This window comes from Argiope bruennichi, chromosome 2 (assembly GCF_947563725.1).
Source record: "Argiope bruennichi chromosome 2, qqArgBrue1.1, whole genome shotgun sequence".
NCBI classification, from domain to species: domain Eukaryota; kingdom Metazoa; phylum Arthropoda; class Arachnida; order Araneae; family Araneidae; genus Argiope; species Argiope bruennichi.
In genome coordinates, this window is record NC_079152.1 from 54,004,254 (window position 1) to 54,022,109 (window position 17,856).

The following is a 17,856-nucleotide window of genomic DNA, read 5'->3' on the forward strand; positions in this document are numbered from 1 at the left end:
GAAATCATTCTTACGCACCATACGTTAAAAAAATACTCGAATTTGATAATATTATATTTTCACATTTTCAAAATATAATTCGAATTATAGTTATTATACTCCAAATATATGGTAGAGAAAACAAAAAAATTTTTCTCATAGATTGACTTCTTTTTTCAGTATGGATTCTTATATAATGTTGTTGCTCTTCCATTTCTTTCTGTTTTTGATCAGCTCTCTTTTCTGCATTCAAATCACATCTGCATTTTCGTTCTTCTACAATTTTTCATTGCTTTCCTTGTGCATTTCTTATAAAATTAGCTTGCAGCATGACTTGACTTTTTCAAGCACTTTCTTGCTGTCTGTCTTTGATCAGATTTTTTTTCAGCATTGGTTTGATTTATTTTGTTTTATTATTACGTTTCGTATATTTTAGTTTGCATTCTTTTTGCAGCTGAAGATTTTTTTTCTACCTATTAAAGCAATTTACTAGATTAAGAAAATTTTTGATCTCATATGATGGGATTAAAAATAAATAAAAAATGAAGATGCCTTTAAGAATTTTTAAAGATATTGATTGGATCGAGGCTATTCCTTAATAATTGGCATAGTTCAAGAACAGGAATTAGTAATTAATGATACCAGCTTTGAAAGGGCAGAGTAAAAATCAGAAATGTTGAAATAATGCAATCAGGGCCAATTGCTATTTCACGGAACTTGGAATTCTAAGTTATGCCAAAGTGTGCAATTAAATCTGTTGAATTGAAATCATTACAGAGGAATCCAGAATCACTATTCCTTAATTTTGCTCTAGAGATGACAGACGCCCTTTCTTTAAAGGCTCAAATTACATAATATATCCGATATACTGAAGAATAATGTAATGTTTCAAGTCTGTTATAAAAAAAGGCCCAGCATTTTCACCCTTATTTCAGTTATTTCAAATGCCATAACTATCCTATTTCGCTTTGATTTATATTTTAGTATATCATGAATTATATTTTACCCTTTTAATATGTATATGTTTTGTGTTGTATATATATTTTTGTGCTTCTTTTTATATTCTTTTGTGGTTTATATATGTACTTTTTTCATGTTTTTCATATTCTGTTGTGTTTTGTGTAGGTTTTTTGTGTTTTATTTTTACTCTATAGTTCTATTTTTTTCTCAATAATTTTTTTATATTTTATACCTGTTTATTAATCTCATATAAATTAATATCTCAATTAAAATCCATTATTACATTTATTTATTTCAATTTTGGGATTTTCTATAGATAAAATAACTAATTGATTCTAGGAATTAAGTTATTTTTGAATAGTTTTCTGCTCAGTTTATTAGAATATTATGCAATAATTTTTTTAGAACTGTGCTGTATTATCACTTTTTCACTTTTCGAAATCCGGTATACTTCAAAAATTGTATTTTGCAAAGTGGTTTCTATAATCTGTGCCAGATGTGTCCAGATTATCTTGCATCTTGGAACTGTGCTGTTTTAACACCTTTTTACTATGCGAAATTCGGCATAATTAAAAAATTGTATTTTGGAAGTGGTTTCTATTATCTGTGGCAGATATATCCAAATAATCTTGCATTTGAGTTGATATATATAAGATGACATCTCGTTTGTGTTCCATTTGCTTTTGCAATGCCCCTAACTTTAATGGAAGGAAGACAGTGTGTGTATTCTTTTAATGAGTGCTTTTCTTTTTTTTTCCTCCACAGGCTTGTCTAAAGGCGTTGGATTTGTTCGTTTCGACCAGAGAATGGAAGCTGAACGTGCCATAAAGCATCTTAACAACACCGTACCCGAAGGTGCCACGGACCCTATCACTGTGAAGTTCGCCAACAACCCTAGCAACAACGTGAAGGCCCTGGCTCCTCTGGCTGCCTACCTGTCGCCCCAGCGCAGGTTCCCAGGGCCCATACACCACCCTGCTAACCGCTTCAGGTATATACCTGTGACTCCTGCTGTTTCGTCAAGGTACGAGAACTACGCCATCCTCCATCCATAAACGGAATTCTCAAGAACTTCCAGTCTCAGCCAGTATTGGTTTTTGCTTCTTCTTCTTCTCCTTCTGCGAAAAAGTGGTCGATGATTCATTCAGTTCCTTTACTTAAGGTTTTTAATTATATTTAACCAGCCTTTATTTCTTTATTTTTAATTACCTAAAACTGAAGAACTGTGGCTGCCTCCTACTCCTCTTCCTCCATATAGTTTCGTTTTTGATCATAGCTTTTGGACTTTTGTTTTAGCTTGACGCTGCTCCTTTTTCAATATTTATTATGGTTTGCATTATTATGTTTTTTCATACATCTGACGTTCATTTATTCTTCGGTTTAAGTAATGATACATTTCGAGGAACTCTTCGGGATTTTAAATTTACAATTCCCTTTAAATCATGTAGCGCTTGAAATATCTGTTTAAATTCAATTTAACTTCGATGAGGATATGCAAGATCTTCATAATTAAATGTAACTGCATAAACTCCATATAAATTACCCTTAATCTCGCATTTGCTTTATTTTTAATGTCCATATTAAAATTTTAAGTTTAATTTATAAGCATTTGTAACTAAGACAGTAAAAGTGTTGCGCTATCATTACACCTAACGTTTAACTCCATGCAAATATTTTCATATTTTAAACTTTAAATATTTATCATTAATAGTAAATGATTTTTTTCTGATCAAACTTTAAATATTTATCATTAATAGTAAATGATTTTTTTCTGATCAAACAGCATATTATTTTAAATCCCATTTACATACATTTTCCCGATAAGTATTAATTTTGTTTCTATAATGCTGGCTGAAACTTCATACTTATATGCAATGGCTGTATGCAGGGTGGTTATAATTAAAGTTCCAATTTGAAATGGTCATAAAAGGAAAACTACTGAACCAAATGTTATCAAAATTGGCAATAATTTAAAGGAGACTATGGAAATTTCTTTTCTGCCAAAAACAGTTCGAAACTTCACCAACAGTGGAAAAATGGCAAGGTATGTATCCTATATTGTTAAGCAAAATACGACATGAAGACACCGGTTTCAAATGTGTTTAATCGTTTCTGAAACGTGTTACAAAGCATGTTCAATGTGTTTTATCTCAAACGCACTGTTTATGGTTGTAATCTAAACAATTAATTCCTCCTGATATGCAAAGAGCTACTGTTGAGAATGCAGTAGTGCGATTTAACTTGCATTCAGAAAATTGAACATTCTTTGTATCACGTTTCAGAAACGATTAAACACATTCTGTTCTATTTTGCTTAACAATACTGCACACAGCGCCATTTACCCACTAGTAATGAGTTTTTTTTTTTTGGCGGAAAAGAAATTTTCTTTTTCTCTTTGACCTTCTTTAAATCATTACCAAGTTTGATAACGTTTGGTCCAGTAGTTTTCCTTTTATGACCATTTCAAAGTGGAACTTTAATTATAACCACCCTGTATTTAGAAACAAGCGGTAATTAAAAAGGAATATTTTCCTATCTAAAAAAATAAGGAATATATAATTCTTAGTAAGTTAGTAAGCTCTAGTAGGGATGTTAAAATGCCTTTTTTTTCATGCAAAAGTAGTTTCGCCATGTGTATAAGTATCATTTGATATATTTTGCTGTTGGAAACAGCAATTTCCATTTAAGTTGAGATATCATGTAACGGCTTTTTACAATTAAACTGTCGTTATTTTCCTACAAAATTATAACTTTTTTATTTTTAATTGCATAATGTCATTGATATCTCGTAAGAAAAGTAACAAAAAAGTGAAATTTTGAAATAAAAAGCCCGAGTTTGGGCCTTATTTTGCTCTTGAAATAAAATTTTAATTCATGAATGCAAAAATATATTTGTTAAAACCGTATCGCTGTAAAAAAAGCATAAATATCGTACTTAATTAGAAAATAAATATATATTTTTGTTAATTTAGTTTATCAGAAATCTTACGAATGAATTTGCAAAAATTTCATTATTGCTAATTTTCTGCTATAACTGATTTACTCCTTAATATATAAAATGGCTTATTTCGTTAAGTGAAGTAAATTATTTTATTAGAGGATTTCGTTGCTAATGAAAGAGTCATTTCATATGCACAGCTTTGTTTTATTGGATGATTTGAATTTTCGTTGTTTCTGCTATTTACGCATTTATTTTTCATATTATTTTCTTGATTCTTCTATTTTGCAGCAATTGCAACTAAGAAGTGATTTTTCTAAATATTTGTCATTGAAAATTTTTATGTAGTGCATTAGTATTAGATAGAATTGTAGTAGAAGTATTAAAATATTTAAATGTGAATTTATTGAATGTGTATTCAAATTTATGATGTGTTACACACTTTATTAGGTTTACTTATTTTCTTCGATTGATTTCGATTAATATTTCCTGTGTTTGTGCCAGATGAATTTTGATTTTTATCTTTTTTTTAAAAAAATCTATTTCTTTGAAAGCTGCTTTTCATAAATAGAATGATTCAAATTCTTGGCATGTTTTTTTTATTGGTTAAGTATTTTATATTAATTTTTTCTGTCAAATTTTACTTCTATTTACTTCAATTTTCCTATGTTCATCCGAATTTGCTTATTTTATTGGTTCTTTGCCGTTTATGGATGAGGTAAAGTATTTTTATTTGGCGTAAAGCTTAGATAAGAATTTTATTTTTATCTTGACGAAAGCAATATTTATTTTTTTATTCTTTTTTTATATTTAGTGTAAAAATCTATGCATAATTTTATGTTTTCATTTTTATATTTTGATTTTGTTTAGTAAATAATGATTTCTTAATTCGAAGAACTGAAAAAGATCTCGTCAATAAATAAAATAAAAACTACAAATTTTCTTCTTTAATTATTATTTGCTAGGAGCTCTGTCTCTGGTATTAAACTTTATCTTATCCATCGCACTGAAACTGAGCTTAATCCACTGTTATCAGAAAGTGATTATTTAATATTAAAGGATTTTATCAAGGCGTTTAAGGGTAAGGCATTAAAACATTTCTCAAAATTATTCAAAGCGACATTGCATTTAGTGCTAGGGATCAGTTACTACGAGTCAGTTTCTTTTCTATCGAATTAAGATTTTAGTTTGCAAGGCAGTTGAAATTTGGCGCCCTAAATGATTTACTGCTACGATGATTTTTTTTGTATATACTTAAGAAAACTGAATTTAAACAGTAAAAAAGTTACACTAGAAACATTGCAGGCAAATTATTTTTAGTCTTATGAAGCTTTCTTTCTAATTTACAATGTTTATCAGAATTTCAATTGCCTTGTAAAACTGTGTATGAAGTTTTCAACATTTTCAAATTATATGATAATTTGTTTAGTCAACATTTATAACATGGAACAATGCCAGCTTCTCAATAAATATATAAGTCTAAAATAGGATTAGGGAAGAAAAATATGCATAATACAAATTAAATATCTGCTTTATTATCAAGATACTATAGGTAATATAACGAAGCAAAGAAACTGCACATCGAACGAATAAACAAATAAAAAATATAACATTAAAAAAAACTTGGAAGTAAAATTATTTTTTTTTGTGTTTTTTTTTTATTTGTAGAATTTTAGCATCTAAAAAGCATAAAAATAATCTTTTAAAAAGCATAAAAATTTTCAGATTTTTAAATTAAAATTTTAATCAAATTTTTTAAGGAAATAAATTTAATCTTGTAAAAATCCTTTATTAATTTTGCTGAAGAAATTTAATGTTTACTATGTGTTGATTAATTATTTTCTCAGTTTTTATTTATGCCGAATTTATAGATTTCTATCAAATGTTGTACAAAATCCGCTCAGAGGAAGTCTGTCTGACTGTTCGAATATAATTTAACACAATAATTACAAAATAAATAGAACTAAATAGATAAAATTTGATACCCAGAATTAACATCTATAGTATAGAAACATATCAAATTTTGAGCTAAAATTAAGAAGGGGCTGACCGTATATCAGTGTGTATTTTCAGAATCTTGTATACGTGATGACTCAAAATCATAATTACTTGAATTCATCTGTGTCTATTTCATCCGGACTCTGTGGAGCATGTTTGCAATATGCATGTTCAATAGAATCAAACCTACATGTGGGAATCTAAATTTTCTAAAATTATTTTTTCAAACTTTATTTTATTGGAATGTGACGGGGACTCTATTTTAAGACCCCCCTTTGAATGCTAGAGTGAATGAGTGGATTTTAATACTTTACATGAAATTGAAATGAACCACTTCATAGAAGGTGTTAATGTGACAAAAAATAAGTTACTTAGAGAATTTTTTACCTACGCATCCGTTTATAGTAAGTTCATATTTTCTTTTCTATCATTATTGACAAAGAACTCATAGAAATTTGCAATTTATATAATATAAGGGGAAATTAATTCTCGCTGTGCCAGTGAAGTGAAATACTGTATTTTTTGTAACATTGTTCAATTTGAGGGCCTTACTAATATTCCTCGAAAACTCCTATGTCCTTATTTTCAGGTATTCTCCACTTGCTGGAGATCTGTTGGCCAATCCTCTGCTTGCTGGTACTGCCATTAACGGTTCTGGCTGGTGCATCTTTGTCTACAACTTAGCTCCAGACACTGAAGAGAATCTTCTGTGGCAGTTATTTGGCCCTTTTGGAGCTGTGCAAAGCGTCAAGGTCATCAGAGATCTCCAGACCAACAAGTGCAAAGGATTCGGATTCGTTACCATGACTAACTACGACGAAGCACTGGTTGCCATCCAGAGTCTAAATGGGTATACTCTGGGCAATCGCGTGCTTCAGGTGTCCTTTAAGACAAACAAGTGCAAATCATAAACACTGACGATGACCCATATAATGTTTGACATAAACGCTACCTCGATTGTCGGAAAAAAAATTCTATCAAAATTATTCTATTAACGGTCTTTATAATTTTTAATTTTCAAAATTAAAAAAATTACTTTTTGATCAATTAATTTTTGAATGGAGGACCGTGACGATTATATCTTATAATTATTATATTTATTTTTGATCTAACTTATTTCTAGTCATTTTAAAAGTGAAAATTTGTAAGAAAATATAGTTGCTAATTAATATATGCACTTTTTTGAACTTATTCTTTAGTGCTTTTTATTTTCTCTCAAATGAGAGTCATTATTTATTTAATGACTTGTAGATCCTCCTAATCTGATTAATTCTTCCTCCTGTTGTATGACGTTTGTTTAAAACTGCTATTATTTGATTTTTTTTAATCAAAAATCATAAAAATTAAGTAAAAATCGGAAAAGATAATTATATAAGTTTTATTTTAATGTATTAATTCCCAACAAAATACAGCGGATTTTGATTTGAAAATTTTAAAAGTAATTCATAAAGATAGTAAATAATTTTAGTTGGAACTACAGAAACATTTTAACATTCATTCACTTAATAAGTGAAATTCATACAGAATTTTAAAAGTTATTTATATTCCAGTCTTTGTTAGACCCATGTTCAGAATTTGGTTTGTAAAGTAATTTATGTAAATATTGAATGATTTAATTGCATATTGTAAGTGAAATTATAAATAAGATACAATCATCTGTTAGATTTCATCATCTGATGGATCAACATTCTGCCATAATTCATGCACTCATTTAAAAGTCAGAAATATCATCATATTTCATTGTATTTATTTTTATATTTTTATGAAATGTTATTATCTCTACTTAAATATGAAAAAAATATTTATAATATATAACTTCAATTACATATCGTTGATTTTACTGATTTTTTTTATAAAAAGTTAATATTATGATTTTGATTTAAAATTTAGTTTTTCTAGTCTACGCATTTAGTTTTTTTTAATTATTATTATTTCAAATGATTTATCTTAATTTATAAGTATTTTTAGTTCGTTTTGATTTTACTTTTGCATGGTTTTGTATTTTAGTTTGCTTTATTTGCGATGTAGAATTCTTTTTGGAAATTAAACTTTTGTTGATTTTGATTTGGTGTTAAATATTTTTGAGTTTGTTTTTTTTTTAAATTTTTTTTTCACCTTTTTATTTTTTGCATGTATCCGAACAACCAAACGTAAATGTGCATGTTAATCAAATTACTTATAATTTTTTTCAGATTCAACGAAAATTCAGAATTTAACTACTTCATTATCATACTAACCTCCTTCACTATTTACATAAATTACATTTTTATTTTACTTGTTTTTCTCTTTCACTTCAATGATATTTGAATTATGTCATGAAAAATTTTCTCATATATTATCATACTATTATTTCTGTGTTATTTCTAAAGAAACAATATTACTTAATGCTCAATAATGTTTTGTAACAATTTTGGCCGGGCTTTATGCAATGGAGTCGAAAAATTTGATATAATTTTCAAGAATTAATATCTTTGTATCAAAGTACTTTAAAGTACTACCCATAGAAAAATTTTTCCAAAATGCAAATATTTTTAATGATTATTCTTTTCTAACAAAGGTAGTTCCAACCATTCATTAAAATTGAATAATTCGTATTACATATTGATATCATCTGCTCATTTTTAAATGCAATAAAGGCTGGACAATTCTCAACTCCCAACATTAATTTAAAAATGCATAATCTGAAGACCTAATTCTTGATTTAAATTATTTTGAATCTATTATTCCCTTAATATTTTATAATATTTCAAAAAAAAACAAAACACGTGTAGTTTTCATAAAAGCTGAAATCTATGAAGTTAGCTATGGTTAGTTTTTAGGACTAACCATAGCTAACTTTTTCAGCTATCTGTTGCTAAAACAGAATCAGATCAGGAAGACTACAGGTATAATTAGCAAAAGCATTTTATTACCTTATTTAAATCAATTAAATATTATCATTCTTTTCCTATAAACTGCCATTAATTGTTTAATTTTGCCTTTTTTTTTCAAATTTCCAGCCTTTATTGACATATTGTAGTTGATTTGGGGAGGAATTATGTGCCCAATCTTCCATAATGATGTGGCAATAATTCTATGAAGATATACATTGCCTGCTTTTTTGACATAGGCTCTCATAACTGGTCACATGTAAACTGATTTGTCTGTCGTTCCTAAGTAAAGTTAATGCTAAGATATGTGCTAAACCAGAATCATTAAGGTTGTGGGACATGTTGGAATTTATAATTGAAGACGTACTGCACTTGCACTCGTGAAAGTAAACTAGTGCTTTGCAAAACATATTTGGACAAACACAATATTTTTCATTTTTAATGTTTCGATGTGAATCAAATTCACTTTTTCATTAAAATTCGTAAAAATTGTTTAGTGAAATTCACAAGAACTACACCACACGTGTTTCATTCATTTTTTTTAAATACACGGCATATTCAGAAAGAATCTGGTATCACATTTAGCTTCCTGCACAGTGCATATGCGATTTCAAACTTATTATTTATCTGATGATTCTAAATTTGGCACACTATGACACGCAAAAAAAGTTTGTTGAGAAATTAAGAGCTTACAAAATATCGAAGCGCATTATTTGACTCTAAATGATGCTTCCAAATTCTTATCCAAAAAAAGAAACATCTTAAAAAAAATTTAAAGAACTTTTAACTGTAACCAAGTTCTATTTTAGAAAAATCACGTGATCAAGTGTAGCACGCTTTGGGGACATGTATACTTATATAAATATATAAAAAAAAAAAATCGGAAATTGTATATAAGCTGGTGTACCATTTTAAAACTTTTTTGATACAAGGTACTGTTATGTGTCATTCCCTCTGTATGTTACAGGGTTTGAATAGTTGTAGTTTAAAACAGTTGTTCGAAAACAATTTGTCCCAAACGTGACACTTCGACATCAATCAGATTAAGAGTGATCTTGGATTATGTCTCATTTCACAGGTTACCTCTGTAATAAAAAAAAATCAAAGATTTTTTATTTAATAAAACAAATATTTGAGGAAGGAATAAATCTTATAAGATTCTTTTGTAATGTGCGTGGTTAAAAATAACTTTTTTTTTCAAATTGGAGTTACTACAGAATCAGAAATTTCCGGCGTCATTTTTTTATGACGAATATTGGTTATTGGGAGGTAGAATTAAAAGAAACATATAATTGATGTGAAGTTTTATATTAATCTTAAAAGCTACAAAATGCGTTCTTGGCTTGCCAATTTTGACATTTTTTTTTCCAAAATTAGATGAATAATTTAAATATTTTTAGGGAATAATTCAATTATAAAAAAAAATAATACAGAATTGTGATAACATTTTTGGGGAAGAATGAAAATTGCTTAGTAGTCGTATCATTAAGTCTTGGCCGCGGCCTATGAAATGATGATATATCTAAGATTTCCTAAATTTCCACAAGCATAGACTTCCTCCGATGTGTTTTTTGTGACTTTTCCTTCTTCTAGTTTTGCTACAGAGGAACCATTTTTGACATCCTTGCTGGTGCTCGGTCTATCAATATCGCAGGTGCTCCTAAGGTGTGTTCAAAGGCAACACACCACTGTACGCGATTTCTGCTAAATGTTTACGAGACTTTTTCAGTACATAATTGAAAACTAAAAAAGTCAATTTTTATATGAATGAATCTCTCTCTATATATATTTAGAAATATATATATATAAATATATATTATATATATTCTTGTTCGTATACATCACAATAACCAATGATGGTCGTTTATCAAGGATGTTGTAATAATATTGCCTTTTACTTTGTAATGCTAAATGAACTGGAACTATTCCAGGTGAACAGATGGTGTGAGTTCAATTTGACAGTGGGTTCATTAAATTTCAGTTTATTGCAAATATATATGTGACTGTGTTTATAAGGGATGATAATTTTTGTCAAAAATACTTTGGGTGTTTAAGTTTTAGTGAGAGAAATAAGATCTGGTTAGAAATTGAATCTATGCTTTCGTAAAATGCAAGCTCATTTTGTGTATGATATATCTCTTTAGTCTTCAGATTTCTCTTAAATTGAAATTCGTGTTGATTTTCATATTCTTAAAAAGTTCAAATTTCAGAAATAAAATGGAAAGCAATAAATTCCAAATACCTATGTCTAAAATGATTTCAAATTCTTTGATAAGAAGATGTGCTTTGAGGTTTTCATATTTGTAATGATGGATGCTGAATAATTTAAAGGTCAAATTAAAATTTATTTGCAGTTTTATGAAATTTTATATTTAGAGCTAAAGTAATCATACCATCTCTTCACCTGGGATGTTAAAGGTTTTAAACAAACTTTTGATTAAAGTTTTTTACTATCGGTATAAATATACCTGTTGTGATGTAAATGGTCCCAGTTTTCGATATTTCGTTTCAAACTGGCATTTTTAGAGACGAAATAAGTCGCCAACTTTCACAGGCAATAATATTGTACGGAACTGTTTAGAGGTGTGACGAAGAGTGCCGAGGAGTAATGCTTTGTTCTAGAAAGAACAGAAGCGCGCGTGCGAGAGAATTCTATTATTTTGCCTTGTCGCTTTTCCAAATCCAGAGTCAAAATTTTAATACCATCTCGGTTTCAAATCAATTCAAACATTTCATTTCCTCACTGTACTGCCGGTTAACTCAATTGCACAATTTTAATGAACGTGAGGTGACAGAAAATTCACAGAAAATGCTTTAAGATTTTAACATGTGATAACCAAAAGAAGGCGACAGAAACCAATGTCGATAAAATTCTGTATTTTTACGATATATTCGATGTGGACTTTTAGATTTAGCGACAAGGGAGATCGGTAAAATAAAGGCCATTTCATAGCCTTTTGGTGCAACAGTAGTAGTGGAAGATTGTTTGTTTCAAGTGAACGAGGAGATGTAGAGACGAGAGGAGGGAAAAAAAATAAATAAAATGTTGTTATTGTTGTTCACTTAAAAAAAAAATTGTGTATCGCACAGAAGTAGGGTAGAAGCAGAATGTTGACTAGTTATGTTTGGGCAAATAAAAAAAATAAAAGTGAAAAGTGATCAACAACCGAAATCATAATCACGCACTAGTTTTTATGTGTATAGAACGCGACTCTCTCTTTTAATGTGGCCTTTTGGTTTCATTACCCCTGCACTGCTTGTTTGAAATCTCGATTTTAAAACTCAATTCTCAAAGTATTGAAAGCTTCTCTGTATCGTTGAGAAAACAGAGCTCATTGCTTTGAAGAATTCCAATAAGACATTGCGACATGAGTGAAAAATATTCAGCAGAAAAAACAAAAGCAACTTTCTGAGTAAAAATTTCGACAGTTGATCTCAAAATAAAATTTGAGATTGTTATTCATAGCGCCAAATGAAATTTTTGTAATTTGGAATAGCCATTAAGAATTATGAATAAATATTCCAAATCATCAAACTAATAAAAAATGTAGAATTAAACTGGCATTCTGGTAAGAAAAAAATGTGAACATTATACTGTTCCAGGTAAGCGCTTAGGAATTATTAAGAGATAAAAAATGCATCATAAAAAGTGCGGGTTAAAATGGTGAAATTTTTGTTCAAATTTAAATTAAATAGGTACAAAAAAAAACATTTTTCTTATTTTGTTTGGAAAAATGTCGCACTATGAATTTAATGGAATTAAATACCTTAAATGTTTTATTTACATTAACCGTAAGTATTCAAACAGTAAGTTGTTCCGGAAATTTAGCTATCGTTTTTAAATCTGTGTAAAATTTAATAATAAATACTTTATATAATAACTCTCTATGCCATTCATAAAGAATGCATAACTGTTAAATGAGGAAAAAAAATGCAAGAATAAAAATTTGTATTTTGTTTACACTCTGAATATTCTTAACTCTCTAAATACTCAAATACGAGATGAACTAATACAACAGTTCTTATCAATACTAAAAAAATGAATCAACGAGACATCTTTTGCGACTATGGAAATATCTAATGCGATGTTTTCCTTTTAAATGGCAAAAAAACCGAAATCAATTGGTTTTTATTGGATGAATCGCATAATAATAGCATGTTTCTAATGTTAGATGGTATCATTTATTGCATTGAAAATTGCGAGCGAAATTCAACATTCTATGTGCGTATGCCATTTTTTAAAGCTTGCGATAAGTTTGCTACCATTGTACATTAGATACTTAAAATTTTTCGGATAAGTTCTAAGCGGATTATCTTCCTTATATCTATTCCAACCTGGCGGCCAAGTTTATGGACGCCATTTTTACCACTATACCGCTGGATTAGTTGTAAATACCTCAATGAAATGACAATTTTAGAATTTTCGAGGATTTGTTCGATATATGATCAGTTTTTTCTTAGGCTATCCCTACTTAGTCTTTTCTTCTAACTGTTCATATATGATATAATTTATTTTCTAACTTTTTTCTAAATGTGAGATTATAATGATATATTTAGTGCTAGGTTTCTCCTTAGCTTTTTCTGAGCACTTTGTGAATGATGATTATAAACATTCCATTTATAAATATATTACATACTATTTATAACCTCTAGTCATGATTATTCATTATTTATTATTGATTGCAGAAACATACTAAAATTGAAATAAAAGGGTGTTCGTTATTTTTATATATACAGGTTTAACTCTCAATAAAAACATTCACATGTATAAACTGTTACTGTTTTCGAAAAGTTAATTCCCATTACTTAAACGGGAGCTGATTAATTAAAGTGCTCATTAATCAAATTACTATTTTTCATTGAATTTAAAATCCCTCATTATCCTGAACTAAAAGCTATAGATTCGATTCAGTACGGGTTTTAGAGGATTTGATGTGTTTTTCTCAAAATTAAAGAAAAGAAGGAGATGACTAAGAAGTCGTTTATAGCAGTTGCATAAAGTACAAATACATTCAGAATCTCATGTACAAACAGTCGCTCAAAACGTTTCGGATATATTTACGTTTCCTTTTATACGATGTATAATTAGAAATAGATAATTAAAATAACAAGGACTAAAACAGCACACCGTAATTTCAATTCTGGGATATTTCTGCCGTCTCCTATTTAATTAACTTATTGTATTTATCGTTATTTATTCCTGATATTCCACGTTAATATATTTATTTACTTCTTCGTGCTTCTTGGAAACACACTCGAGATTTTTCAACAAATAAGAATGAGAGTGGTCTAAGTAAAATATATAAAAAAAAATGTAGAGGCTAAACTTATGTGTACTTATTATATGTTTAATTGCTTTATTTGTTTTTAAAACTGTACATTTTGTAGCATTTTCAGTCGTATTTTTCCTGATGCTAAGTATGTAATTTGTAAATGTTGTCTTGTTTTCAATGGATCTGTGGCGTTTTTACAATTATTTGTGCATGTGTAGGTATACTAAGTATAGAAACTATTCGTTTTATTGTTATTTATTAAGCTCACTTAGAAGCTTCTAGTGTCAAATTTATGATGTACTTAATTTATTACTTATTATCATGTGATTGCATACTTTTCAATATGTTGATGTAGAATTTGGTCACAAAGTAACAGTTTCTATACAAGCTCCCTAAACTTATACAGTAATAAGATTAAGTACCTACAACTCCATCGGCTTTTTTGCATATTTCTGGTAAAACAATGGATTAATATTTCAAAATTAATGTTAGGCGGCATATAGTTGAGATCTGATCGCCCAGAAAAAAATATATTCCATTTATGCTCTATAAGTAAAATTATATAACTCTTATATTTAGGAAAAAATACATTAATCATAAAAATTATTCTACCAAGTTTAATAGTGATCTTTAGCATTCAAGTAACGCAAAAAAGTTTAGGTGCTGATGAGAAACTGATACTTCGTCTTGCATTATATTAAACATTTGTTTCAATTTTGCAAATTTCAATGTTAGCCACTCCGAGCAGTTTTAATATGCATTTGCTTATCATGATTTATAATTCGCTTTTTTCAACAGGAGTCTGTATCAAATACTTTAAGAATGTTAAAAGTTACCAGGTTGAAACTCATGTGCTGAAAAAAAAATAACAATCAGTGTTTGTGAAAATAACAATACCTCTGGTATTTATTTGTGCATTACAGAGAAAGTTATTATCAAAATGTTGGTAATTGACTTCCTGGTTGGAAAGAAATGAGTCAACCTTTGGTTGTTTCTTTGTTATTCTGAACAGACGCAAAGCAGAAAAGTTTTTCCAGGGCTGAGAGATTTCAGCGAACTTCTGGTCTTTCATCTAAAATAATTTCAATTTAAATGAAATATGTTGTATTTCTATCATTTGGAATAATTATGTTTTATTTTATTTTTAACTTCGTTGCTAAAAAGTGATTCTTTAAATTAATGAAATAAGACAGAAGTGAATAGGTTGTCGAAAATCGCCCGCTCTAAGTGCTGGAAAGCCACAGGTTGTGCTGATGCTGATGATATATAAAAAAAAAGGAAAAACAAACTGCGTAGGGTGATTGTCTTGCAAATATTTGTACTTTTGCATGTTAAAAAATTCAATAAATTTCCGCCTATTGGGAAACAAAACGAGTTTTATTTTTTATGTGTTTATGCAATTGCTACACAGCAATTTTATATTACTGACAATAATGGAAATGTGGAATATTTTATTTAAAACCTTTGAAGTTATTTAGATATATTTAGACAAACTTCATTCTTAAAGGAGAATAAATAAAAAACTTATTATCATTTAATAAATTGTAATCAATTTAACGAAAGTTTATCAGAAACTATAGTGAAGTATAATTATTTTGAAATTGAAGAGAACCATTTTCATTCATTGATGTATTAAATTTTTAATTGGAATTCTTAAGATGTTATTCAAAATAGACACAATACAAAATTAAATGTTCAGTATCTGACAAACCAGTAAATGTAACTTCTGTAATTCTGTCATTTTTCTGAATATAATTTTTTCTGAGATTAGATAAAAGACATTAAATTCGTTACATTGTTTAGTGCATCGAATATTTAAGGTACAGACATTTTTCAATAATAATAAAGAAAATAATAAATTCAATATCGGAAAACTATAGAACTCCAATTTTGAAATGCTCTGGTATAATCATACAGATATTTATGAAGAGAAAATAAGAAAGAAAATTTTATATGTAAGATTAAAAATGCTCGTTTTAAATGTGAAATAAAATACAAAAAAAATATGTTTTAAGCACAAATTATATTATATATTCATGAAATAAAAATAAAACACTAATACAATTACTAATTTACCCCATTACTTTTGATATTTTTACTGAATAAATTGTATTTATTCATTAAACTCAGTTTGTGATGAAACATTTTTAAAAAGTAAAGGTTAATTTTATTTATCGTTTGTAATATTAAACTTTAGTCAAAACAAAAATATATTCTTATTCCATCATTAAAAAAACGTACAAACAAGTAATAAAATTGGAGCAGAATTTGATTTGAAATGTAGGTATGTGGTTCAGTTTAAATCAGAAAATCGAAACAAACAATTTTTAAAATGAAATGAAATTATATTAAATGAATGAGCATTAAATACAATTTCTTACTTCATCATAATTAAAAGGAAAGTATGAATCATCTCACATTTATGCATCATTAAACTTTTTTTAAGGTTGTTAGTAAATTATTCCATTTTTTATGTTAAACTACTCGATGAAGACTTTTTAAAAACAATTTAACTAAGAAACAAAAATATTTTTAATTGGTTATAAGAACAGAAAAGTCGTTAAATAATATATTAATTATAATTAGTTAATATATTCTGGATTTTTCGATTTCATATTTATCTTAATGTAAAGACTACTTCTGTATAAAATATAATACGCAACATCTTTATGTAGTTTAAAATGCGTTTTATTTAAAAGCTTAATATCAATTGACCTGACGATTCAATTGCCGAGAAATGATTTTTTTCCATATCAATAAAACGAATCAAAAGTTCTTTATATAAATTATTAATCGTTTGATTTTCTTTTAATATATTTCCAGAATTCTATAAATGCATTCTGGCAACAGTTCTTCATTTTTTAGTCAGCTATTTAACAATAAAAAATACAAATATTGAACAACTTGTATTTTAGAACCATAGGAAAATGTTGCCAAAAATATTTTCAAAAACTAAAACAGATATATCAAGAAAATAAAGGTGAAATAGTTAAAAATTTCACCGCTGCTTTGCAAGGGAGCATCTATAAACTTCTTTATTTGAAAGTTAACTCCACATATTAGATTATTTATTAAATTTTGAAAAAGTAATGAAACAAAAGCAAAATCGCACGGAAATGAAATTGCTTTACTAAAAAGCTTAAAATTTTGAACTTTAAGATGTATAAAAATATTACTTGTGAGATAATAGTTTATTCAGAAAAGATTGCTAAAAACTCAAAATATTGATTCATTTCTTATTAATGGAATATCTACTTAAAGTTTTCAGTAATTATTCTTGTTTTATATTAAATAATAACGTATAAAGTTTTGTTGAATTCATCCAAATTACTTAGGAGGTAATACATACATTACTACAATCACATTTATTTATATTGAGGTTAAATTTAAAGATGATTTAAAATATTAATCATTGAACTCCTGTTTTATTCGAAGCAAAAGAAATAATTAAGGTTGAACGGTTAAAAGTTCTCTGAAGTGAACAGTGAAAGTTGAAATGTGAAGCAATGACAAGCAAAATAATTATATAATTAGTTACGATGATGGTTTAAGAAATACTGATAAAATGGAGGATAAGTATTGAGAAAATTTTTAAATTTTTACGTTACATTTAATAGCAGTTTATGATAGGATATTTTCAGGAGCATAGAGTAAACTGCATTTGATCTTTGTTAGTTGGGTATTTACTGTTGCTAAGTTGGCTGAAAAATTGCCTTCAAAATTCTTTAATATGATTTTCGATTTTTGGCATTTTTAAATCCTTATGGAGATCTTAGTTGTGTATGAACCATGATGCATTTGTGATAATTCTAAGTAATTTGCTTTCCGTAGTTTGAAT

The 17,856-nt window shown here is 27.9% G+C and overlaps 1 protein-coding gene across 8 annotated transcripts in view; it reads left to right on the forward strand.

The window, feature by feature from the left end:
* LOC129955095 (ELAV-like protein 2) overlaps nt 1-15,392 on the forward strand; it is a 53,772-nt gene extending 38,380 nt beyond the window's left edge. For 5 of the 8 annotated variants that reach the window (XM_056068199.1, XM_056068195.1, XM_056068198.1 and 2 more), the window contains exons 5-6: nt 1,705-1,963; nt 6,465-15,392. In XM_056068199.1, coding sequence (XP_055924174.1) covers nt 1,705-1,963; nt 6,465-6,786 — 581 coding nt within the window. In that variant the 3' untranslated portion in view covers nt 6,787-15,392. The remainder of the gene's footprint in view (nt 1-1,704; nt 1,964-6,464) is intronic. The other 3 variants (XM_056068202.1, XM_056068200.1, XM_056068201.1) reach the window with 1 other exon arrangement.
* Nucleotides 15,393-17,856: the final 2,464 nt, after the last annotated feature.